Source organism: Mytilus californianus, unplaced genomic scaffold, assembly GCF_021869535.1.
Source record: "Mytilus californianus isolate M0D057914Y unplaced genomic scaffold, xbMytCali1.0.p SCAF_7, whole genome shotgun sequence".
In the NCBI taxonomy this organism is placed as follows: domain Eukaryota; kingdom Metazoa; phylum Mollusca; class Bivalvia; order Mytilida; family Mytilidae; genus Mytilus; species Mytilus californianus.
Genome location: NW_026262723.1, coordinates 18,007,793 through 18,035,602, shown reverse-complemented (window position 1 = coordinate 18,035,602; position 27,810 = coordinate 18,007,793). Strand labels below are relative to the sequence as shown.

Below are 27,810 nucleotides of genomic sequence, written 5' to 3'. Positions count from 1 at the left end.
GATCCAACAGTTCCGTGACATTTCCATCCCCTTTGACCTGTGGGAATCTGTTGGCTAGATTTGAAACTGAAAAAGAAAAGTATTTTGTTATTTGATTACCATTAAGCACGTTAAATGCTTAATCAAATCGCTACATGTATTGTTATGATTGCAACATAGGGTGCACAATGCGTTACTCGTCTCTCGATAATTTAAACGTGAACTCCCAAATATAATTTGTAAATCTTGAAATTTATCTTGGTACGTACACATCGTGTTCGATTAGCAATCGGCTCTTTAGACGACGGCACAGGTCCTGAAAGCGAGCTATTTCTATCGACATTTCCCCTAAGTGAATTTGAAAGAAAGAAAGTCACAAAATCGTAAAAACTAATCACAAACTACTTACCTTAAGGGCTTTTGCTGTTCGTCCATATAGAAAAATAAACAATGGCGACGATACAATTACTTCGAAATTTTCTGTAATTTTTGTCTAATAATGAAAAAACCCGAGAACCGCGATATCACTAACGACCAAAAAATCAAAACAACGAAAAAGCGTGTAATTGCGTGTAAAGTGGCGAAATGCGTGTACACGCCATGTGACAAAATCCTCGCGTGTAAACCGTTGAAAAAGCGTGTATTACACGCGAATATCATGTCAGTTGGCAACTATGGTTATCATCAGTATGTTGTTGGAGTGCTGAATTTTAAAGGTGAAGAAGAAAAGAGCATGGAAAACATATTATTTTGTCCTACTGCTCTACATCTAGGAATTGATTTATTCACCCGAGATTTAAGTGCAGCAGAGAGTTTTATAAGTTTAGATATGATAAGCTCACCAAAGAATTCAACAGAGCAGGGTGTATTAGTGTAACAGGGAGTATAAATGGAGCAAGGAGTTTATTCATACACAATTGAAACATCAAGGAATTGATTCACTCACAAGAAAATTCAGTGGAGGAGAGAGTTCATAAGTTAAGAGCAGATTTACTCACCAGAGACGTCAATACATTAGGTAGTTTTCCACAAAACTCAAATACAGTAGCATTGATCTGATTAACTGTTTTGTTCTGTGCTATATATGCATCTATTTCCTGCACAATTAATTTACATATGGCACATCCTGGACCAGCCTGAGACAAAAAAACATAAAATGACCAATATGTCAGTAAATATAATAGTCCTAAATCTAAATGGTTAACTGAATTATTTTGTACATTATAAGTACAACTTCTTCAATATGATATACCTGCTTCAAATTTTTTATCAACATATTATTCTAAACCCAAAATCATAACCATTAAAGTCATATGAAACTTCAAATTTAAAATAAAACTGAATATGTTGTAGATACTTGAATGGTTAAGTTTTACTACAAAACAAGTGTACGTGAACCTTCTTGCAGAAGAAAATCCATTATATTATCAAAATCTTCATAATTGTACTGCTATTGAATTATTGTCTTCCTGTACACTAATTTGCATTGACCTTACTAGGAGACCTCTCTTTAGAACTTCGGCCACTGCACAGTACAAGTGCGAGGGGAAACCATGATGAAAGAATGTAAACAAACATGCGCTGGAAGGTAAAAAGTACTTACTGATACTGAATGGAACAAATTTTATATAACAAATCATTTAACAACCGTTAGGAAAAGATTAATAATCAAATTGGAACGCATGGAAATTATAAAAAAAACATCATGGCTCTAAGTGCTCTGTAATGATTGTTTGTCAATGTATGTCACTATCCGGTAAACATTTTCTGAAGCTCTTTGTTTATTCTTGCAAGACGACACTTGGCAAAGATATTTTGCATCCCAGTGAATATTAAGGATTCAAATCTAAAAACTATTATTGAAATAAGGATTAAGAACAATCATAATCATTGATTTGTTATAGAGATAGGTGTGTATTTATCTATCTTTATCAACAAATAAAATCACTCCACAAAAAAGAGTTCTGACTGTACCTTTATCATGATTTCTTCAATATTACTAGAAGGGAAATCTTTTGTCATTGCTACACTGTCATCTGCCAAAAAAAATTATAATTTAAAGCAACATTAAATTTAATAGTATTTTAATCATGACAACTTTAAAATACATTTTTTGCTCTATGTTAAACTATAAGCTCCAAGAATCCCGATTTGCTCACCCCAATATCTTAGGTTGAATAGAAATGTAAATATAATAAATTGAATGATAAGGGCTTATACTCATTTCCAAAAAAGCCACTTATCACTCACTTATTTTTCTACAAAAATTGTGATAATAATATGCCCATGAATATAAGTTGGTTTACAGTATATTAACCCGGTAATATCAAATGAGTATTAATAATATTAATATAGATTCTACCACTGCATCGAGTGTGATACGATATTTATCCACTCGAGACAGTTAAATTTTCAAATTTAAAACGCGAGGCTTGCCGAGCGTTTTAAATATTTAAAATTTAACTGTCGAGAGTGGATAAATATCGTATTACACGAGATTTGGTGGTGGAATCTGTTTCTCTAATGATTTTCAAACAATATACAGGCAAACTTATTCCTTCTTATTGAATGATCTGCAAAAAGATGTGTTCTTTCTATGTGATGTCATCAGGCATGGTCGCCTTTTTTCATGCCGTCACAATAGGAAATTCAGAGGAAAGCAAGAAAATTTGACGTCATAATCGTATTTTAACCAATGAAGAACTGAGATCAAACGAACCACACGTTGCTACACAACAAAGCTACATCCAATATACTATAAGAAATACATTCATCTAAAAAAAGAAACCTGCATGGTATCTAGAGCAAATTAAAAAAAGGTATAGCTAACAACTGGATGACAGTCTGGTTATAATGTTCCAAGATACAAATTGTGTGTGACCTAGGTAAATAGAGGGATAAGATATAAATCTATCTGCTATTATTCATGCCACAAAAGGAACCTATTCATCTCAGCATTTGAGACTAACATAAGCCTTGAGAGCCTGAGCTTAATTCTTATATCTAATTAATGCAGTCAATATATTTGTAAAATTAACACCTACTTGTACACAACTTCACTTTTTCACAAGTCAGTTCAGGGTCAAATCCTGACACAACATCTTTAACAATAACTGGTGCATATGAGTAACACTGAAATAGAATATTATAACAACATTAACCGATATACGTAACAATTTTATTATATTTAACCATAGTTATGTTAATTCCATACCAACATTATTTTTCAACAGCACAAGTAAAAGTAGATAGAGGATTACTATATTAGTTAGTTGATGTGGAATCTTAAACTTTTTAAGTAATGAGTAATACTTTTAAAAGTGTGCACCAAAATGTTGTGAATGGTGAACTACATCTTTAAAATTAAACCAAGGTATATAGAATAATGGCATTTTTGTTTTTGATACTGACTTTATCAGCAAGAATATCAAGCGAGCTTGCTAGGAGCCTGCTAGGGCGAGCTGATATTCGATCTGATGAAGTATTCTTTTTATCGGCACTTTGTTTGTTTTTTTGGTTTAGAATATGTAGTAAAATGAAATACCATGTAAAACTACTTTCACGCATACAAAACATTTGGATAGTTGTTTGGTTTTATGAATGAAGTTGCATGCATTTCATTGATAAATAGATGCGGATGGACTTGAGCATGTGACATTGCTGCATTGATACATGACGTCATTGCCTAATATTTTCGAGTATGAAGTCCTGTCCATGATCTTAAAGATATTAGGAAGTAGGATAAAAGGGAAAATGTACAAATTGCTGATACATATCCTTATTTCTATTTTTGGTACATGAACAATGAAGTTATCAATAATAGATTCTTAAAAGAAAATTTGACCTGAAAATTTACTAATGCTTTGATTCAATGACCAGAGAACTCATTTGGCCGTAAAGTTATTACACAAGTTATATTTCAATACAATAATTTACTCACCAGTTTGTCAAGTGGAGCTGGTAGTTTACTACACAAGTTATATACTGATGCGTTGATGGCTGCAGATGACTGATTCTGTACAATGAAGTTGTCAATCTCTTGTATTATAAATTTACACAAGGTACAGCCTATACTTGCCTAGAAGTATAAATGACAATGTATATCTTTAGACTTGCCAAAAATATGAAGAATAAAATAGACTAGTCTTTCCTGGCAAAACAAACAATATAAAGTATATCTAAACTTGCCTTGCAAAACTTTCTATTATGCTAAGCTTTGACTTGCCGTGAACAGTAGTACATCTGTATACTTGTTTTAGGATAAAAACAATACATTTGTACAAAAAAACTTCTAACATATTTGGATGCAATAAAGTATGGCTTGAGCTTTGCCAAAATATATCAGTGGTAAAGACCTGACTTTCCTGAAAATTTAAGCTAAATTTAAGCCTGACTTTCCTGAAAATTTAAGCTAAATTTAAGCCAGATTTTCCTAAAAATATACCAGTTCTACAGTCTTGAACTTTACAAGACACAACAACATGAGTGCACATGCTAAAATGTCTCGCCTGAATTGCTGATCATGACTGAATTTCACATTGAAAATCTTTAAGATAGATGAAGGATCTGCTACAGGTATCACATAAACTTAACATTATCATTGATCCATGAAAATGAGGTTGAGGTCAGATGAATCCTGCCAGATGGACATGTACACCTTACAATCATTCCGTACATGAATAATAGTTGACATACAGCTTTAAGTTACATTTCCATATATTTTCCATGAAAAATCTAGTGACATTATTTACAGGCCAATTTTCAATTCTCAAAAGTCTTATCCCTTAAAAAATAAATCACACAAAAAAACAAACCAACCTAACTATATTCATCACTGATCTTTAATTATTGTATCTTATCTGGTGAAAAATGAAAACATCCACCTACAGTTGTCCATAATGCTTAATGTTAATCTTTAGATGTCTTTAAGTGTGGTTGTTGGGTTGCTGTCTTATTTATGTATAATTCATATCTACTTTTAGTCATAAACTTAAGTAGTATTTTTATTTTAAAATTTCCTAAAAAAAGAAAGAAATTGACATACCTTCACATCGTTTTCTTTTTCTTTTTCAACCTTTTTCAATGCTTCTTTCACAACCAAGTCATAATTTTCAAACTCTTTCTTGTCCATCTCCATCAAATCATAATCTTCTACTTCTAAAAATACAGAAAGAGTTAAATATCAAAATAAAGATAAATAAAAGAACAGAGTTCAAATGTCCCCCGTGTTGCACATATTTTATCTATCCAAGGTACAAGGGCAACAACTAAAAAAAGCACTTTTTTTTTTAGCTTTAAAACTTTTTATTAATATCCATTTTAATAAACATTTCCAAGGGGCATAACCATTAAAAATAGTTGATCGGCACTTATTTTCGAAAGTGTCAAAGACATTGCTGATATAAACCTATGATATAAGTTTCATAAAATTCTGGAAATAATTGTACACATGAGAGCACTGACGATGCAGTTTTCCATATAATCAATATTTCCAAGGGCATAACTCTTTTAAAAATAATTGATCGGCACTAATTATTGAACACGTCAATAATATATAAATATAAACATATAATATATAAATTTCATAAAAATCTGGCAAGAATTGAACACATTAGAGTGCAATTTTCCATATGATTAATATTTCCAAGGGGCATAAGTCTTTTAAATCGGTATTGATTTTCGAACTTGTCAATGACATTGCTGATATAAACCTATGATATAAGTTTCATAAAAATCTGGCAAGAATTGTACATGTTAGAGTGCTAACAAGACCGGACGGACGCCTGGTATTTCTATGTCTCCCGCAACGCGTTGCAAGGGGGACAAAAATGCAAAGGGAGACAATTTCTGTTTTAATGAAAACCATCTTTTAACTGACATTCACTAATTTATTTTTCATTACAATTAATACCTATGTGACCTTTATCTAAAACTTGTAAATATCATGTGACAGACAATTTTCGACTTGTAAACATCATGTGATCTTCATTTTTGACTAATAAACACCATGTGAACATCATCTTTAATAACCAGAAAACATCTTGTGACCTTGATCTTTTCCTAATAAACATCATAATAAGACCTTTCTCTTTGACTAGCTTTTTCAAATGCTTGTATTTCAAATACAAGAACAATTATATGGACCTATCAGTACTTAGCATACATTTAAAATACTGTCAATTCTTAATTGAAAAAAAAACCTTATATTAATATTTGTTTATTTTTACAAAAAAAGCTACTATTTAGAATTTCAGTAGTACATGTAATAGTTCTATTTTATTTATTTAATTTTTAAATGTTTTTATTAATGCAAAGCTATGACAATATGAATACTGTAAACCAACTAATTTTTGCAAGCAATTTATTTTCACGACTTTCAGGAGTAGAAAAATAACGCGGAAAGAAGTTGTCATGAATATATTTAGGTTGGATATTCCTTTATGTAAATACATAGCAAAGTTTAGAAAATCGCGAAAATAAGTTGTTGCTAAGGTGGCTAGATGATGCAAAACGCGAAATAAAGTATCTGCGAAAATAAGTTGGTTTACTACATCATGATACTTGCATAGTAATTTTACTTGTACAATATTCTGACATTATCATCAGTTTATTTATTTTTGTACTCACCGTTATTGCACAGTTTTATCTGTGTACAAGCCATGTTAGGATCTAAACCATTTTTGATGGCTATCAATAAAATTGGAGCAAATTGTTGGCACTGCAAATTGTAAAATAATAAAAACTTTTAAAAATGTTTCTCATGAAAGCTTATATTTTGTTTGCAGTGTATTTTTGAAATCATGTGTCTTATATTTTTCAGACATGCTAATAATTTACATATTATCAGTTTGAAACACAACTAAAATGTTTCATTATGACTTCTTTATTCTATTTTGAATGTTGTAAACATCTTTAATTTCAGCATACATACTATGGTGTTTTGTTTTTTTTCTTCACTGTTTTGATATTACTGTATGACATCTATTCAAAGTTCAATGGCCAATGTATTCTGATATTGGACTTACAAGAATGTATAAAGACTATAGTACATCTTTTGCAACTTTAAATTCAATTTTAAAATAAACAATATTTCATTTTCTACATTTTAAAGATCTGCTTTTAGAATATATTCAGATATTCTGGCCACTGGACAAGAAATATTCTGTAATCAAACATTTTTGGACTTTCATTCACCTAACATTTAAAAGTCTATACTCCATTACAGAAAATCAAAATTACAATATCTTTCCACATTGTGATGCAAGTTTTCCTTAATCCACGAAAAGTGTCAAAGTCACCAGGAATATTTTTTTTTTAAACCTAAGAACTTACCAGTCCCTGCAGTTGATCTGGTAGAGAGTTACATATCTGCTGTAATGATGCATTGACGGCTGCTTCTGATTTGTTAGAACTGAGTAAGTTATCGACTTCACGCATCACAAATTTACACAGAGTACACTCTGCTAATCCATTCTATAAAATACATAGTATTCTAATATGTTGTGTAGTTTTTGTTTTGTACACAAAATTATTATCTTATTAGCATGCATATTGTACACAAGCACACAACCTATGCTAGAAGTCTACTGCTTTTAAGCAATTTTATCCTGTAAAAATATCGCATTTAGTTCATATAAAGAAATATTATAAAATATCCTTAAACTAGATAAAGTGATGCCCCCACACTCCACTTTGAAGTAACTGTATTATAACAAAGTCAATGTAAGACTTTCTTTGAGATATTATTGTGTCTGGGAGACAATTATGATGCCCCGCAGATGCAAAGTTAAGCATGGGAGCACATAGGTCTATGGTTCACTGACCACATGCTCACCTTCAATATATGTACAAACAGCCAGCAAAGTGAAAACTTCCTAGCATTCAAACTGTAGGAGGAATTATCTGTAATAACTATGTACCCATAATGGAACGGAAGACGGAAGGATAGACAGACAGACAGACGGACAGACAGGGGTAAAGCAATATGCCCCCAACTTTTAGTTGTGGGGCATAAGCGGGGGCATAAAAACTCATAAAGCGTTCCCTGGAGCCTTGTGTCTCACCCAGGGCTTCTAAAAAATATTTGAGCCAGCCGGACATTTTTTGTCTTATTCCGATTTTAATCCCTTAACACTTAGTAATCAGTTGAGCATCATCTAAATAATGATTGACATAAAAACGACATCAAACTTGACTTTTGATATAAATTCGTTGTTCTAACGTAAACTGATAAATTGACAGTGCATGATTCGAAGTGTGCATCATAAGCAAACTAATATCTGCCTTAGACTCTTTATTTGTGCAAAGTTACGCTGTCAAAAACTTTACTTTTGTTTTTAAAAAGTACATTTTCCTAATACCTGATGTTGACTTGACAATGGTAAAACACATCAAATCCGTGTACTTTTACAAAGCCAGATAGAGTATAAGTAGCTCTTTCCATGTTATTTTTTCAAGAAAATACTCGAAATGAACATTAGACAAATGTATCAATGATAATTATATAGCATTTTTGAAGAATTGGGATTTTTTATTAAATCTCGCACCCACGTACATGAGCACATGTGTAATAGTTCAAACAAAGTGGTTCGGATGATTGTTCGTTCAAAACCTTAATACTACCTTTTTTAAATTTTTCATCATATTTATAAATGTATTTCTCAAAATCTAAATCTTTCTGACGCAAACTGCTGAATTTTAAGAAAATAATTTTAAATAGATCGGTCAATGTCCGGTACAAAATAGTTTACCTGTGTCGCCTGAACAGGTAAATTTTAGCTGTCAGACAATTAATTAACCTTGATTGTTATTAGAGGGTATTAAAGTAGGGTTTGTTTTGATAGTACTTATTCATCATCATCATCATGTCACTTTTATGACCAGAAATGTGTGGTTGTTTAAGGTAAAAGGTCAGTTCAAAAAGATTGCATAAATTATTATTTATTTCTGAATTATGCTTAAATGGCAAACCCATGGTAAATGTCCGTTTCAGGCTCCACACAACAAGTCAAATATATAATTTAACGGTCAAGTCCGAAAAAATACAACTGTTTTTGAAGCCCTAGTCTCACCTGCCATTATTGCTATCAGTATAATTGTGTAATGTTGACTGCCAAAAACTAAGTTCATTTATCAGAAAAATACAGATAAAGGTTATTTTTAATCTGAGCTTTTTTCTATCAGTAAAAAAACTGAAAAACAAAAATCATGAAACATGTATTTTCAAGATTTTGCTTTTAATCAATTTCTCTTTATCATGATAAAAAGCTTCTTTCAAAGTATCATTAAAGTCAACAAAATAAATGTCAATTCATCAGTAAAATATGGAAAAATGAAAAAAATATTTTCAAAGTTTTGCTCTGGATTCTGTCTTTTGATTATTAATAAAACTTATCATACTTACTGGTTCCTCGTAACTTTCTGGTTCCACTAAGTTGGTACTCTCATGCTGGATCTGGATCTTTGATTTCCCACAGATACCTGCCATTTGTAAACAGACCTGTATACCTGTCTGAATAATAAAAATAGTAAAAACAATGAGAAACAAAACTTACAATAAACTAGCATTGAAAACTGTGTTCCAAATATAAACATTCTCCAGACAAAAGTAAACAAATTTGACCGATATCTGCTATCAAAACCAAATACTGTGGATTCATTATTATTCATTGGATACCAATTTTTCGTGGATTTCGAGGGTAAAGGGGAACCACGAAATTAAATGTTCAACGATAACAAATTTTCCATAGGCTTGTATGCAGACTTCGTCAAAACCACGAAATTCAGTATCAACGAAGATGCAAGTTTTCCTTAATCCACGAAAATTGGTTCCCACGAAAATAAATGAATCCACAGTACCCTAAATAACATAAAATATTAATCTCAAACAAAAGACAAACCATTAATCTCTAACAAAAGACAACCACTCATAAGGTTCCTGATTCTGAACAAACCTTACAGGATAAAATAAAATGCACCTGAAGCTTTAACAATATAATATTTTTCAGACAAAATTCACTAATATTCCTGTAAAAACCTAAAATTATTCATAAATATTGTTATCCACTGTATTGATATTTTTTCCAGATTACAGGACAACGCAGTGTAAAATTTCTACATCACAAGGAACAAGAATGTGTCCATAGTACATGGATGCCCCACTCGCACTATCATTTTCTATGTTCAGTGGACTGTGAAATTGGGGTCAAAACTCTAATTTGGCATTAAAATTAGAAAGATCATATCATAGGGAACATGTGAACTAAGTTTCAAGTTGATTGGACATCAACTTCATCAAAAACTGCCTTGACCAAAAACTTTAACCTGAAGCGGGACAGACGGACGAATAGAAGAACAGATGGACGGACGAACAAACGAATGGAAAAACTAACAAACGGATGTTCAGACCGAAAAACATAATGCCAATAAATAGGGCATAGAAATGTCAGTTGCTACAATCCAAACGGGTTTGTTGTATCATTCAATACTAAGTCAAATGTTGCAAAATTTCTGGTTAAGTGTTGCAGAAGTCAGAAGAGGGATAAGACCCATGATATCAGCTATTGTATTTTAAACAGCCCTACCTCTCCAGCAATTCCTTCCATTATATCTTTACAGTCCTTACAGGATAAAACTGGTTCATGGACAAAGAATGCATCTTCTGAAAATGAAAAGTTTATGAATGAAAGCTAATGAAAAACATGTTATCAGAAAGAATTAAAAAGCTGCATGCTATAAAGTAATGACAATAGAGACTCTTACAAATAAAGTAATGACAATAGAGACTCTTACATATAAAGTAATGACAATAGAGACTCTTACATATAAAGTAATGACATTAGAGACTCTTACATATAAAGTAATGACAATAGAGACTCTTACATATAAAGTAATGACAATAGAGACTCTTACATATAAAGTAAAATCAAAAGCATCTTGTCAGATGGACCAATGACTGGAGCAATACAAAAAACAATAGCTCTTTCCCAATAAATTATTTTCTGAATCCTAAACTGATTTTATACTGTGGATTCATTTATCGTCATGGATACCAATTTACGCTGACCAAAGAAAAATTATGTTTTTGAGGATATTTGATTTCGCTGTTGTTCCAAAGTCTTCCGAAAAGCCTGTGGAAAAATGATACTTCGTTGAACATTTAATTTCGTGATTAACCATTACCCACGAAATCCACAAAATTTGTATCCAAAGAATAATTATGAATTCACAGTACTTGTATTTTCACATGAGTTACCTCCCTTACAGGAGACTTATACTGCAACAGTAAATTTTCTCTGGCAGGGAACTTTTTTCCTTTTGGAAGAATAATAATTCCCTGAAGTATTTCCCTAGGGGTTCATTTGCAAAGGAATAATCACACTAGAGTGAAGAAAAAATGCACAAGTATACATGAAAGTTCTACAAGTCATGATGAAAGTACGCTTAAATTAGCTCCCTGTAATCTGAATTAACCAGTAGAAAATGTACTCACCTGCCGCACAAACTCTGATAGCCTTGCATGCTTTCTCTGCAGAGAATTCATCCACTAAAGCTTTAAGTAACTCTGGCTCAAACTTCTGACACTGAATTATACAAAATAAATTTTACAAATAAATCATAGTCAATAGAGTAATAGCTTTCAAAGTTCATACTTTCTTATGTACTTCAAGGAGAAGGTATGATTGTCATTATTTGGCCCTAAAATTTGGCACTGCCAACTTATGCTTGCCAAAATGCACATTTATTGAGAAAAAAAAAATTTGACCTTTGACATGAAAAATCAAAAGGATTTTTCAAATTCTTTATTATATCGCCCACGTAAATATGTCTCTTTTCTCACAAATAAATGCATACATTAAACCCATGAGTTAACAGTGCAATAACCTATAGTTAACCAAAGATATTTAGCAAAACAGATAATATATAGATTACTCAATTAATTTCCAGCATAAAATTTTGGCTCATATGCAAAACAGCAATGTCAATTTATCTACATTCTACCACACAACACACAAGAAACATAATGGGTGCCACAGTGGAGCAGGAACTCCCTTCCAGAGTACATGGTTATAACCGTGGTTTTTAGTGGTGCTCTTGTTGCTCAATCTTAAGTTTTTTGTTTAGAGTTTTTTTGGTGGTTGTTTGTCTTCTAATTATTTTATTTTTTTACCATGGTGTTGTCAGTTTTTATCTGAATCAAACTTATGATTTTTGATAATTGTCCCCTTATCTCCTCTTTCATTTTCTCACTAAATCAAGATCTAGAGTGATACATTTCTCTACAGTTTATTTTTTTTTAAATTAAGAAGATGAAGCTTACCAGGCAGTTCAACTATTTGACTGTTGAGATTGAGATTGCACAAGACACATTGGTGCAATCTGTTTCCCTAAAGGTTTTTAAATGAATGTCAAAAAACATTTATGTTTTTTTTCTCAATGATCTGCAAAAAATGTATTCTTACTGTGATGTCATCAACTATTGTAACCTCTTTTCCTGTCATCTCAATAGCAATATCAGAAGAATGTAAGAAAATTTGTACAGACTAAAAGGAAGTCCCTTTTTTATGAAGGAGTTATAAAAATAAGAAGATGTGGTATGAATGCCAATGAGACAACTATCCACTATAGACCAAATGATGCGGATGTCATGGTATAAAAATAAGAAGATATGGTATGATTGGGAAAGAGACAATTATCAACCAAAGTTCAAATGAAGTGGTTGTACTCCAGTCAACAGGAAGTCAATTGGTGTAAATGACATTATTAAACAATTGATTCTTATTTCGACATTATAACAAAAACATTGTGACATTGGAAATATATGGGAAAATGTATGAATGTTAAAGACACCTATTTTAACCAAGGAAGAGCTAAGAACAACCAAACCACGTATTGATTATGAAGCAACAAAGAATAATCAACGAGTTTGGGAAAGGTTAAATAGGCTTATAATTAGAGCAATGATACTTAAATTATATAGATGAGCAGATACCTACCAGTGCTCCTAATTGACCCGGTAGTTCATTACAAATTTCTTCCAGTGTAGCATTGATAGCGTCCTCCGATTTGTTGTTCAGGAGTCTTTTCTCAACATAGGTAACTACAAGCTTACATAACTCACATTCTATTGGCTGAAATAAAACACTCAGATGAATAATCATTGAATTATGGTACATGTAACTTCTAAAGGTAATTGGTGGATTTTTCAAACTGAAGTTGATGCCAAAAAAATTGAACATGAGAGGAAGTTTGATAAAGATGGCCTTTAGTTTCTGTGTAAACAACATTATTGGTACACAAATGCAATGTATTATCTAACTTAAAATTTGAGATAAATAATAGAATAATTTTTTGTGTGTGTATTTTTGCAAACGCAAACCACATATGCATATATGAGAATACAAAAAGAAAGTTAAAAATGTTGATCAAAATTAAAAATTAATTCATTGAAATATTTCAAGAATAGATCCTCAGCCACTCTCTGAAATGTACTTGGTTCTTTACCAAGTTGATACTGTGGATTCAATACAATTCTTGGAGTTCTTATTTTCCTGGATTTTGGGGGTATATGTGCTGCTTGAACCCCAAACTTAAGGTGCTCAACAAAATACAAATTTTGCATAGTAATGTATTGAGATTTTGTTAAAAAAAAACAAAAATGTTCATGAAAATATTTTTTCCCAAATTTACGTGAAAATAAAACAATTGACAGTATTAAGTTTAATCCCTTGATTAAAATCCCAATGCTTCTGATCTGATTTAGATCCTCTTATTACAAATGTCTTCTTTTTATTTTGAAATCATTCAAAATTAACTATGCAACTACATTTAATAATTTCTATTTACATATTTAATAATAATAACATTTGTTTAAAGTTTGAACTCAGCCTTTATGTAGAAATGAAACTGTAGAACTGTAGAGTACTTACATTGGCACCAATATCCTGTGTTATCTCATTTATTTCATTTGGTATGATATCATTGCTGACAGGTGCTGGTAAAACCTTGGTTAAAATGTCCTTCTCCAATGATGGGCATACTTTTAACGATATACAAATCTGTTCTGGATCCTTAAAACAGAATAGTTTGTGTAGAATGTAATTATCTGTTCCTTGTCATAGATAGTGCTTGCTGAGTGTTTTTTTTTCACTTTGTTTATTACTTTATTTATTTCACCTGACTGGGAGATAGTGCTAACTGAGTGGGTTTTTTTTCACTTTGTTTATTACTTTATTTATTTCACCTGACTGAAAGATAGTGCTTGCTGAATGTTTTTTTTTCACTTTGTTTATTACTTTATTTATTTCACCTGACTTGGAGATAGTGCTTGCTGAGTGTTTTTTCACTATGTTTATTACTTTAATTATTTCACCTGACTTGGAGATTGTGCTTGCTGAGTGTTTTTTTTTCACTTTGTTTATTACTTTATTTATTTCACCTGACTGGGAGATAGTGCTTGCTGAGTGTTTTTTATTTTACTTTGTTTATTACTTTATTTATTTCACCTGACTGGGAGATAGTGCTTGCTGAGTGTTTTTTTCACTTTGTTTATTACTTTATTTATTTCACCTGACTTGGAGATAGTGCTTGCTGAGTGTTTTTTTACTTTATTTATTTCACCTGACTGGGAGATAGTGCTTGCTGAGTGTTTTTTTACTTTATTTATTTCACCTGACTGGGAGATAGTGCTTGCTAAGTGTTTTTTCCACTTCGTCTATACTTTATTTATTTCAACTGATTGGGAGATAAGTGTTTGCAGAGTACTTTTTTCATTGTGTTTATTACTTTATCAATTTCACCTAACTGGTCTCTTTCCCTTTTAAAAAAGAAACTGTTAAATGATTGATTGTTGTCTCCTTAGCATAGAGTGGTAAAGATTTCATGCATATAGCATGTATAGTAAACACAAAGTGATGCAGTTAAAAATTAATCTTGTTGGTGATTTTTCATTAGATGATGGTGATTTGATTCTGAAATAAACTCACTGTATATTCCAAAATTAATTAATGATGAGGTTGTTGATTAAATTAATATCACCACAAATCACCACCATTCACCCTGTTTTAATCTGATTCACTAAGCACCAGCAAGAGTGATTTTTACATGAATCACCTTGAGTGTATTGTATTCAGGACATCAGTAATTTTTAGACTGATGATTTTTACTTAGGAAACTGATATTTTACTACTTTAACAGATTTCACTTTGGAATGGAATCGTTCTCCATCTTTTATAAACTAGAATGGCATTTAACTGTGTAGCTACTCAGTTCATACACAATCTGATGAAACATTAGCCTAGTGAAGAAAGTCTAAATGTGAACCAAAATCCAGAAAATTGGGAAACTGTACTTTGAACATTATTATGTATATTTAGCTTGATCATGAAAACTTTGAAACAATTTTATTGTTAAGTTTATTCAATTTATCTCTTCCTGAAAATTCATGAAATAATTGCTACTGGAAATTAAGCAAGAAACAACAATCAATCAATCAATCTTTAATTTAAAACCTCTTTTAATTCCCAATCAACACCACAAAAAATTGTAACCAATTTTTGCAATGCTTTTATCGATCTGAAATTTTCTACACTAAAAAAAATTGTGTTTAATATATAGACAGTACCATTGTATGTAGCATGTCCTGAAATCAAAGTTATAAATCTCTAAATTTTGTTTTATTTATCAATTACAATAATAAATGACATGAAAAAGTTGCTGCCTGGTCTAAGCATCTAATAATCATTTGAAATAGAATAAAGCTTTATCAATTCAATTATAACTACTGAAGGTCTATAGCATGTGATGGGTCATCAAGGTTTTAGGAAGGCATTTTCTAAATGGAAAAATTCTAAAAAAAATTCAACCGAAGTTTTTTTAATTCTACTATTATAAAATCATCAAGAGATGATTCCCAACTAAATATGAAAAGATATGTGGAGTTGTCACGGAATAGAAGTTCCTTCATAATATAAGTTCCAAATGGAAACAATATTCTGGAATATTATTTCCACTGGAATATTACAGTAAATGTTCCTAACGGAATAAATGGTATAGAATATTTGTTCCAACAGGAACAGATATTATGACATTGTTTATAACAAAGTTTCCAGTGGAACTTCTGTTAGGCGGAACAAATACACGTTGACAGAGTATACAAATCTAATGACACAACAAACCAAAAAGACATGTGACTTTAAGATGAAGAACTGTTCCTTTGTTTTTGATTATGCTAAGATTTTGTAGGAATTTTGTGTCATAAATCAAAACATTATATCTCTTCAACACCAGAAAGGAATATATGCCCTGATGCAAAAAAAATGAATAAATTTAACAATGAGACTCTCAATGATCTGTAATCAACAACTAATTCCTCAACTAACCTTAAAAAACAAAAGAAAGCCTCTGGCCTGACTTGGGCTAGCATATGACTGCATTAGTTAGGGTTAAAGAATTTCATTTTTTTTTTATTTCATCCCCTCCCCTCTTTTTCACCCAGTTCAGAATAACATAATGTTCATAAAAAAAAGTCTTTTACAGATAGTAGGTAAAAATCTCTTGTAGTTTTTGAGAAATCAATTTCTAATTTCACAATTTGAGGTATTTATTGAAATCACAGAGCAAGGGCTATAGTATTTAAGGGGTCACTAGGGTTTTGAGGAGGCTTTTCTAAAAGGAAAATTTCAAAAATTTATCAAAAAAAATGTTTTTTTTTAATTTTATAATTACAAGAGTATCAGTTGCACATCTTATATGACATTAAATTTTAAGTGCATACTAAACAGTTAAAAGAAAGAATGAAAATGTCATATCATAAATTTTTCTCCAATGTCCGTTTTTTTTTCTTCAAAATTCCCAACTGTCTGGATGGGCCCCATATGAGAAAAACCTCTGACCTGGCTAAATGATATCAAAATATACAGATAAGTTACAATTATCTCTGAACTAGATGTTTCTGATAAAATATTTCTAATTTGTTCTTTGACCTCTGATAATTTTAACTGTTAATGAAAAATAAATCAATGATTGGATCAAATCTCTGCTAAATTATTTCTACAACTCAAATACTTCATAAATTAGACCGTTAGTTTTTTCAATTGAATTGTTTCATATTTTTCCTGTCGGGGCCTTTTATAGCCGACTAAACAGTATGGGTTTTTCTCATTGTTGAAGGCCGTGCGGTTGCCTATAATTGCTTACATCCACTTTATTTGAACTTTGGTGGATAGTTGTCTCATTGGCAATCATGCCTCATCTCCTTATTTTTACATAAAGAATATTTTCACTACACTACACTTGCTTTAAATTAACAATTTTACTATGGCATCGGTTGATTGGTTGGAAGAAATCACTTCAGAATGCCCACCAGTGTGAAATTTACTATAAAACAAGGAGATGAGGTATGAATCTCAATAAGACAACTATCCATCAGAGTGCAAATGATGTTGATTTAAGAAACTATAGGTCACCATAAGGCAAAACCTATACCTTATACGATATAGTCAGCTGTAAAACTGGCCACAACATGACAAAATGTTTAACAATTCAAACAAAATCATTCTTTGGACATCTTATGTGTAAAAGTTGCACACCAAAATCTCCCTTTCTGCAATGATACAATTGGTTGTTATATAATGTGATCTGTACAAAAATCTAAAGAAATTAATCTCTTTCCAAACAGGTTAATACCAGATCACCATTTGCTGCTGTCCCATTTGCAGTGTAAATATCACATCAATACATATCAGTAGATGGGAGCAATGATGATTTGGTTCTAATCAGGATAGAGATTAACTAACAGACAAATCAGGAAGGAGATGCTATAGGTTTTCTAGGAAGACAGAATATTTCATATAAACAGTTGCAATTGATCAGACTTTAACATCTTTGATGACCATTTACTTTTTAAAAAGTAAGATATTTGCAATATCATTTTTTAATTACCAAGCCATCAGATATTTCTGTGAAGACCTTTGCAATCAATTTTTATTTACCAAACCATCGGATAGTTTTGAAAAAAACCATTGCAATCAATTTTTACTTATCAAACCATTGGATAGTTTTAAGAAGACCTTCAGAATCAATTTTTACATACCAAACCATTGGATAGTTTTGAGAAGACCTTTCCAATATTGTCTTTGACAAAGGCAAGACATGTGTCGGTATTTGCAGTAAGTCGGTTACAGATATCATTTAAATCGCCTTCAGCTTTTGCCTGAAATTAAAAATATACACAATCAAAATTGTAGTTATAGCAGTAAGAAAAATCACTCTAAAATAATGATATAAATAGAATATATATACTGTTAACAAAAATACAAACATAAACTATATTGTACCTCTTCTAGACAAAAAAAAAACAGAAACATTGCAGTTATTTAAATACCTTCAGCTTTTGCCTGAAACCAAAATCATACACAATCAATACAGACCTGCCATCTTTCATAATTCACTGGGGATTTCCACCATGAAAAGGGTTGTAAAGGTTTTGGTTCATCATAAAAATTGGACAAAAATGTCTGTGTTTACACCTCCAAAAATATACTTTGAATACAGACAAACTGCACAGTTGGAAATGTTAAAAGCCCTTATATCCCTAGATATGCATTTTGTGTTTCAAAAAGATACAATCTTTTGGGATTTTGAAATTCATTTTTTTCATCACTGCAGAAAAAATTATATATACTAGAAAGAAAGCTGTGCAATCTGGGTATTATGGCCATTTAAATAGATATTGATGAATACAGACGAGTCATTCTTTATTTTTTTCGACTTATTTCAATTTTGGTTTAAATGAATTCCAGTATAAGAGTATATGAAATATTCTTTTAATTCACACTAAGTCACTACCAATGTTCGCATTTGAAGTCCTTCATCAAAGACCATTCATATATTAAACCAATACCATGAAAAAAATTGAATTATCCTGCCAGTCTATAATATTTGTAAAACTGGGTTGATGCAAGGGGAGAAAATACAAATTCCATAAGCCATCAGAAATCACACAAATTTGTGAAATTGAATTGTCAGTAATTATTGATTACAAGGAAAACAAAAGGTTATGGATGGGTGCAGTTTGCAGCCTTACAATGATTAAACACAAATGGATACTTCATCTTTACAACTGAAAGTACTAGTAGGAATAATTTTGATATCAAGGATTCTGGAAAAAACGAATGCTTGGGAGAATTTAATTTTTAAAATTGCATACAAACTGAATGTGAAAAATAAAGGTTAAAAAAATGTTTATGTTCGTTCTACTTTATATACTAATGCTAGAACAACCTGCACAATCTAAACCATATTTCTTTCAGTTTTAGAGACACATGTTTTCCTGAAAATTCGTCAAATTTGTTCCTTTTAAGGTTCATCATAACAAATGGACAAAAATAGCTGTATTTCCACCTCAAAAACTACTCTGAGTACAGACTTACTCGTTCATGCAGAAGGTGTAAAAATAAACTAAGTTGGGATACAACTTTGAGATGCTCCCTCTCAGGTTAAAACTGTATTCTATTGTATTGATTGTCCTTGATTGACATGTAATTTAATGTTAACATGGATCTTGTCTATATACCAGCTTTGATTATTTGGTATTTAATTTACTACAAATTTTCACTTCTTCGTACTATGAACATCAAAATTATTTCATTTGTTCTTGGACCTGTACAGGAAGTTTTATCTAGCACTAATTGTATATTTTTATTGTTGATATTCACCCCATATGTACCAAGTGTTAGATTAGTTTTATTGATATTAAAGAAATTTCTTGGTATTCCTAAACGGAAGATTTTATACACACAGAAGAAGAAGTATACTTAACAACAAAATTATTTTCATTTACCTGTGTATAATATGACGCAGGTTTCTTCAAAAGTGATGATTTTCTAAAAATTGTTTGAAATTTCGAAGTGATATCATACTTTAACTTTGTTTAAACCTATTTATTTACTTTTGACTTTATTTATCCCTTGTAATTTTTTATTAACTGTGTATTTGCATTCAGGTGTCACAGGTCAAATTTATTCGTTCATTGGGTGTTAATTTACATTTTTTGATTGAGTTAAGCCTTCCAATTGATATTTGATAGTGTGTTTTTCTATGTTGTGATGTTATACTATTGTTTCAGAAAAGGGAGAAGGTTTGGTACCATTAAAACGTTTAATCCCGCTGCAAATGTTTGCACCTGTCGTAAGTCAGGAATCTGATTACAGTAGTTGTCGTCTGTTTATGTAGTTCATACATGTTTCTCGTTTCTCGTTTTTATATAGATTAGACCGTTGGTTTTTCCGTTTGAATGGTTTTACACTAGTAATTTTTTGGGGCCCTTTATAGCTTGCTGCTCGGTGTGAGCCAATGCTCCGTGTTGAAGGCCGTACTTTGACCTATAATGGTTTACTTTTATAAATTGTAACTTGGATGGAGAGTTGTCTCATTGGCACTCATACCACATCTTCCTATATCTATGGACAATAGGTATCTACACAACTATAGGTGAGTTTAAGTGTTTAAATGAGTGGACAGTATCAAAGCAATTCAGGTGTTTGTTTATTTTTACACCTTCTGCAGAAAGGGAAAAAAATGCCCATCAAGATCCAAAAAAAATTATATCTACCTGAAACACAAAATGCATTCAACTTTTATATATCTAGTGGATGTCAGGCCTTAAAACTTTTCCAACTGGACAGGTAAGTCTGTACTCAGCAGTTTTTTAGGCGGAAATACAGCCATTTTTGTCCATTGGTTATGGTGAACCTTAAGAGTATCATCAAGGATTTACATATTTATTCATTAGTTCTAAAAAAATGTACATTAATTTATACCACAACTGATTGAAGGCATATAAACACTATATAGTAAGATATACTTTATGACCTGAACAGATCCTTAAGTGGGGGATTGGGGGGGGGGGGGGGGGGGGGGAGGGGGAAGGGGAGGGGAGGGGTAAAGGGTGTATGCACCCACCTAAGGCACCTTTGATTGCCACATTTTTTTCGCCTCCCCTTTTCAAAAATCCTGTATCCGCCCCTGTCCTTGGCACTACAGAGTTGGTGCATTTAAAGTGTTAATAACATGATACCGAAGAGTTCGTGCGTGGTATAAAAAGTACAAACTTTGGCAACAGATTTCAATCCCTCTGTTTAGAAGGGAAAACCTGTCCAAGGAACACAACGAGAAGAGGGAAGGAAACGAAGGGGTGAGGTTGAAATGTTTGGTATTCAAGTCTTTGCCAGTTTTGCTCTCCGTAAAATAGTGTCCTATGCCCTATAAGTCTAATTATTGTCAAACATTTGATAAGGTATGATTTTTTAGATGTTCAAAATATATGCATGACATGTATTGAATGTTTCAGCTGATACATATTTGTTTGTTTTTCAGTATAGTGATTAAGATTATAACACAATGTTGACCGCTGTACCCCTATTTTTGACATTTTTACCTATTATGTCTGTTTGTTTTGTTCACACAATATTGTCAATATAATAGAATTGTATGCGATTGTCATACAAGTGAGAGGTTTAGCTAGCTATAAAACCAGGTTTAATCAGGAACATATCATATTGTTAGATATACTGTTCCCAGGTTTAATATCCACCATTTTCTACATAAGGAAATCCGCGGCCTGTACCAAGTCAGGAGTATGACAGTTGTTTTCCATTCGTTTGATGTGTTTGAGCTTTTGATTTTGCCATTTGTTAAGGGACTTTCCGTTTTGAATTTTCCTTGGAGTTCGATATTTTTGTTATTTTACTTTTCACCCCTACCACAATATGTTTGAAGCCACCCCCCCCCCCCCCCCCCCCCCACACACACACACACACCCACCCCCACCCCAAACCCCCAGGAATACATAACACGATTTTTTCCCAAGTTTATGATATAAAAACAAAAAAAAACATTTTAAAAAATGGAATACATCGTCACTAAAGGTAAATTAATCCTCAGCGATTTGACTTGTTGGTATTGAAAGTTCTCTCTATTTGTAATAATTTATAAAATTATAAACAAAAACACAAAACAAGGCGCGATACTGAAAATTCGTCTTTGAAGGGCAGTTGCTCTTTTAAAAGGTGTTGAGTCCAATGACGATTTTTGTCATTTGACTGATTTTTAGACCTCGATTTGCTCATCACTTTTGTTTTTTTACAGATTCTCTCCATCTAGTTCTGTCAAAAACACAAAATGAGTAAAAATTATCAATAAATGGCAATAACTTCTATTAGGAGTAGACTGACGATTTCGGCCGGCGGCCATGTTGACCTACTTGCAGATCTGCCCTTGCTGTGGTTTTTGCTGACAAAAATGGGTAAAAAAAATCTTCATACGGGGAATAACTGTTATTGGGTGTCATTTATAGACTTCGTTCATTTGACTTATTTGTTGATCTTATCTTGATGATCCTTTTATCCCTGATAAAGTTTCTCTTTATCTATTATCAGACGTCTATATATAGTTTTCAAGATGATAGAAATACACGTAAAATAGTAGATAAAAATAGTTATTTAAGAACAAAAACTCCCTTAAGGAGTGGTCTGGCATTTAAAATCGAGGACAGTCGCTAGATCATAACATTTTGAATATTTATTGACCCTACCAGTTTAATAATTACTCTAAATTAATGGTTTTCAAGATATTATAGATTACTCCATCTTCGCTAGCCAAGGATAACGATCCAGAGGGGACTGGATCGTAACCATTGGTTAGCGAAGATGCGATTGTTCGCATTTGGCCTCTGTTTTCTATCTTAAGCACTAACGACCAAGTTGGTAGGTATACGGGATCACGGAACAAAGTCATTAAACAGATACCATAACAATGATTGTAGTTAAGTTTGGTTTCAATTGATTCAATAGTTTCAGAGGAGAGGATGTTTGTAAAAGCTAACGACAACGATGGCGTACGACACGTGATGGGAGAAGCTCTTTGTGGACCTTCGGCAATAATGTTTTGGTTGAATCATGAAATGACTGGGTTTTGTCACGTCTCCTTTTACAAGTATTTCATACAGGAGTGAGAGTTGATCTTGAACTTTGTCGTATCCGGCAGGTCCCTTTATTTACATGATTGATAACGGGATCTTTACTCAGCTAGTACAGTATAACACATTTTATCTTTCACTGATAAAAGTTTAAAAGCTTTATTTGCGTATAACTGGGACATGATATATTTATATGTATGTATAGAGTATACTATCCCCAGCGTACAATGATACAAATATTGTATATAATTGTATCAACTGTATTTAGGAGGCTTTTATTACTTAGGCAAGGTTGTTAGTATGATTTTTCAGAGTTTTCTCGTCTGGATGATAATTGCTTGGGTTAAAATCACAACTTCTTAGCAGGTTAAATCTGAGCAAAATATCAAAGCATGGTTATAGACCTCCTTACTTAGGACACTGTTAACTCATATATAATTTTTCATTCAAACAATAATTTCTGATCCATTAGACTGCACATGAAGTTTTTACTGTGTTATGATTATTAGTGTTTGTTTTTATCTCCTACAAGATAACATTGGTTCTAAAATTATTAGAAGATAGGACTACTCAGCGAAAAGAAAATAATCGTGCTGAACGAATATTTATTATTTTGAGAGAGAGAGAGAGAGAGAGAGAGAGAGAGAGAGAGAGAGAGAGAGAGATATTTTTGTTTGTACCTTATTGTTTTGTCTATAATGATGTCTAATATTGTACTATGCTCCTTGTGAGTCCATTTAATCAAAAATAAATATTTTCTTCTCCTATTTAGTGTTCTTTAACAATACATCTTCCAGTGATTTTTAGACTTTTAGACGAGACATCAATCCACATTACAATCATACCTTAACCCACGATTCTGACGCAAAGCCGACCAGTGTGTGCTATGACTGCTAAATGATTCGTCCTTAGCAGCATATACCAAATTTAACTTCTTCGGTACATGTTCCAACCGGGTTCGAAACCACCACCCGATCATATGCTTTACGGGTCACGGGTTGGATGCGTAACGTCCGGCGACAAATATAGCAAATAAAGGACGAAACTTTAATAAAAGGTAACCCATACGAGGTGTACGTAAAATAAACATTGACGCTCACAAACATACATTCATAGGTCAACAAACGCTTTTCAACATCTCCGTCATATATGAGTACTAGACTGATACTGATTTTAAACGTGCTGACCCACTAGACAAAATACTGCAGGAAGACATGTATACAACCCTAACGATGACATGAATCTGAAAATGCATCACAAAGTATAGCATGCTCACATGAAGCTTGCTAACAAATTTTAGGGAGCTCTGATTTATAGTCCCTTAGAAAAACGCTACCACATTTCCGGGTCCAATTCGAGGCGCTCACTAAAACGCCCAATCGGTAGTAGCGACGGGCGGTGTGTACACAATTTATGGGACGGAAGAACGGACAGATGAAACCAGTATACCCCCTCCTTTTGGAGCGGAGGTATTCAAAACCATAGACATAAATAAAAGAAGATGTGGTGTATAACGTCAATGAGATAGCAACCCAACGACATAAACAACATACCGGTATCTAAATCTAAATCGTCCCGAGACTATAAAAGTTGTTGATAAGGTAAAGAAACTTTCAAAGATCTGCCATTAAAACTAAATTTTCTACTTAACATAAAATATAAGATATGATAAATAAGCTATGTGTGATGTTAATAAATTTAAATTCAACACACTTATGAATAGATAGAGCCTATGTTGAAATATTGACAAATCGTGATTATTGCGCATATTTCGAAACATTTTGTAAAAAGTGACCAATTTCATTTGATCTATCAATTTTACACTAGGCTGACTAGGAGTGGTTAAACAAAACAAACTGTGCATGGACAGATTTTGTGTCATGGATGGATACCCCATATCCTATGTTTTCTATTAGTTAAAGACCGCAACATGTTTTTGACTTTTTTGTGTCTGTCCCAAGGTAGGAACCTCGCCCATGGTTTTCTTTTAGTTTCTCCTATCTTTACTTTTTTTATGGGACAATAAATATTCAAAATGTTATGATCCACCGACTGTCCGCGATTTTAATTGTCAGACTACTCCTAATGGGAGTTTTTTTTTATCTTAAAAAATGAATTTTATAAAATTTGTTTGTCATTCGGATTCTCAGTTTGATATTGATGGCAGATCTTTGATAGTCTCTTTTAAATCAATGAACCTCTTAGTCATGGATGATTTAGAGCGAGTAGGCACGTTGTATAGTTATTTATCTATTGTTGAAGACCGTAGATGTCGTTCGGTTTTTGTTCCTCATCTCATCTTAATTTTTTTAACTTGCAATAACGAGACACCAAAAATAATCCCGAGAGCAAACATATACCATACAAAATCATATGTAGAACAAGCATAATATCGGACAATATAGAACAAGCATAATACAAGTCAAAACCACATGTAGAAAAAGGATAATACAAGACAATATAGAACAAGCGTAATATCAGACAAAACCATATGTAAGACAAGCATAATACAAGACAAAAGAGAACAAACACTGATAATACAAGACAGAACAAGTATAATTATACAAGACGACATAGAACAAACATAATACAAGACATAACCACATGTAGAACAAGCATAGTACCAGACAAAACCACATGTTACTGTAGAACAAGCATTATACGTGACAAAATAGAACAAGGGCAATGTTAGTCAAAACCACGTGTAGAACAGGCATTATACTTGACAAAATAGAACAAGGACAACATCAGTCAAAACCACGTGTAGAACAAGCATTATACATGACAAAATAGAACAAGGACAACATCAGCCAAAACCACGTGTAGAACAGGCATTATACATGACAAAATAGAACAAGGACAATATCAGTCAAAACCACGTGTAGAACAGGCATTATACTTGACAAAATAGAACAAGGACAATATCAGTCAAAACCACGCGTAGAACAAGCATTATACATGACAAAATAGAACAAGCATAGTAAAAGACATAACCACATGTAGACCAAGCATAATATCAAACAAAATAGAACAAGCTTAGTACCAGACTAAAAACCACATGTAGAACAAGCACAATATCAGATTGATTGATTGAATGTTGGTTGCTTAAAATCCAGTGGCAAATGTTTTATGTATGTTCAGGACAAATTAACGATAAAAACAAAATGTAGGTCCTGTAATAGAGGCTGTCCGAGACTACCACTGATAAATTGCAACAGACCACCTACGGACCCCCCCCCCCCCCCCCCCCCAAAAAAAATATAAAGCTGTTGCAAGGTCTGACCGGACGTGGCTTCGTACTTGTACATCAAAATAGAACAAGCATAGTACCAGACAAAACCACATGTAGAGCAAGCATAGCAACAGACAAAATAGAACAAGCAAAGTACCAGACAAAACCATATGTAGAACAAGCACAGTAACAGACAAAATAGAACAAGCATAGTACAGACAAAACCACATGTAGAACAAGCATAGTTACAGACAAAATAGAACAAGCAAAGTACCAGACAGAACCACACGTAGAACAAGCATAGTATCAGACAAAATAGAACATGCAAAGTACCAGACAAAACCACATGTAGAACAAGCATAGTAACAGACAAAACAAAACAAGCATTGTACAGACAAAACCACATGTAGAACAAGCATAGTAACAGACAAAACAAAACAAGCAAAGTACAGACAAAACCACATGTAGAAAAAGCAAAGTAACAGACAAAACAAAACAAGCATAGTACAGACAAAACCACATGTAGAACAAGCACAGTAACAGACAAAACAAAACAAGCAAAGTACATACAAAACCACATGTAGAACAAGCACAGTAACAGACAAAACAAAACAAGCATAGTACAGACAAAACCACATGTAGAACAAGCACAGTAACAGACAAAACAAAACAAGCAAAGTACAGACAAAACCACATGTAGAACAAGCAAAGTAACAGACAAAATAAAACAAGCATAGTACAGACAAAACCACATGTAGAACAAGCATAGTAACAGACAAAACAAAACAAGCATAGTTCAGACAAAACCACATGTAGAACAAGCATAGTAACAGACAAAATAGAACAAGCATAATACTACAAAACAAAACCACATGTAGAGCAAGCATAGAGAAAACAAGAAGGATAAAAATGTAACCAGAATAAGACAAAAAGAACCACATTACGTGCAAAACAAAATCAGCTTAATACTAGACAAGGAGAACCATATCATAGTACTAGAAACTAGAAGCAGCATTTTGAGGATATAGGTGACTCTGAATGTAAGGTGATGTTGGGTTGTTTAGTACCCGACTTCACAAATAACAATAGAGACATGATTACGAGGTCAATATACGGTCTTCAACAACAAACAAGCGTCTGCTTGTCAGTTTAATACAAGTTTTCTAAACAATACCTAATGTTGAACATTCAGAGTCATCATCAACGATTTAATTTTTAATATTGTTTTAATTAATATCTCACCTGTGTGTTATTTTCGGCCACGAGTATTTGTAAATCCCTCACTATGACATGGCACACTTCGCACATTAAGTAATCCTTTTTTAGATTTGGATCAAATGATGGTGCACCTGAAATAATTTCAAGAAAATAGCATTTCTTTTGTTACAAAGCCGCATTAAAAAAATAATCTTATACTTATAAAACTGAAGATCAAAACAAAAAATTGAAAATGCACAAGAACATAATTTAAGAATTCTTAGTGTATGCTCTATCATATTGTTTAAGAAAGGCCTTCATAGTGTTAAGTTAGCGAAATCTTACGTAATCTTGATCTTCATACATCCAGTATCACTCAGTCTACCAAGTGTTTTTTTATAACGTAATCTGGATCTTCATAAAATCA

General features: G+C 32.3%; 1 protein-coding gene across 2 annotated transcripts in view; it reads right to left on the bottom strand.

Moving 5' to 3' along the window:
* Positions 1-27,529, bottom strand: part of LOC127709288 (uncharacterized) — a 145,342-nt gene extending 117,813 nt beyond the window's left edge. For both annotated transcript variants that reach the window (XM_052214746.1, XM_052214747.1), the window contains exons 1-14: positions 27,429-27,529; positions 18,071-18,190; positions 13,908-14,048; positions 12,975-13,109; positions 11,471-11,561; positions 10,563-10,639; positions 9,383-9,490; positions 7,312-7,452; positions 6,607-6,697; positions 5,024-5,136; positions 3,920-4,057; positions 3,024-3,111; positions 1,954-2,015; positions 978-1,115 (exon numbers count right to left, since the gene is read on the bottom strand). In XM_052214746.1, the coding sequence (XP_052070706.1) occupies positions 978-1,115; positions 1,954-2,015; positions 3,024-3,111; positions 3,920-4,057; positions 5,024-5,136; positions 6,607-6,697; positions 7,312-7,452; positions 9,383-9,490; positions 10,563-10,639; positions 11,471-11,561; positions 12,975-13,109; positions 13,908-14,048; positions 18,071-18,190; positions 27,429-27,494 (1,509 nt within the window). In that variant the 5' untranslated portion in view covers positions 27,495-27,529. The remainder of the gene's footprint in view (positions 1-977; positions 1,116-1,953; positions 2,016-3,023; positions 3,112-3,919; positions 4,058-5,023; positions 5,137-6,606; positions 6,698-7,311; positions 7,453-9,382; positions 9,491-10,562; positions 10,640-11,470; positions 11,562-12,974; positions 13,110-13,907; positions 14,049-18,070; positions 18,191-27,428) is intronic.
* Positions 27,530-27,810: the final 281 nt, after the last annotated feature.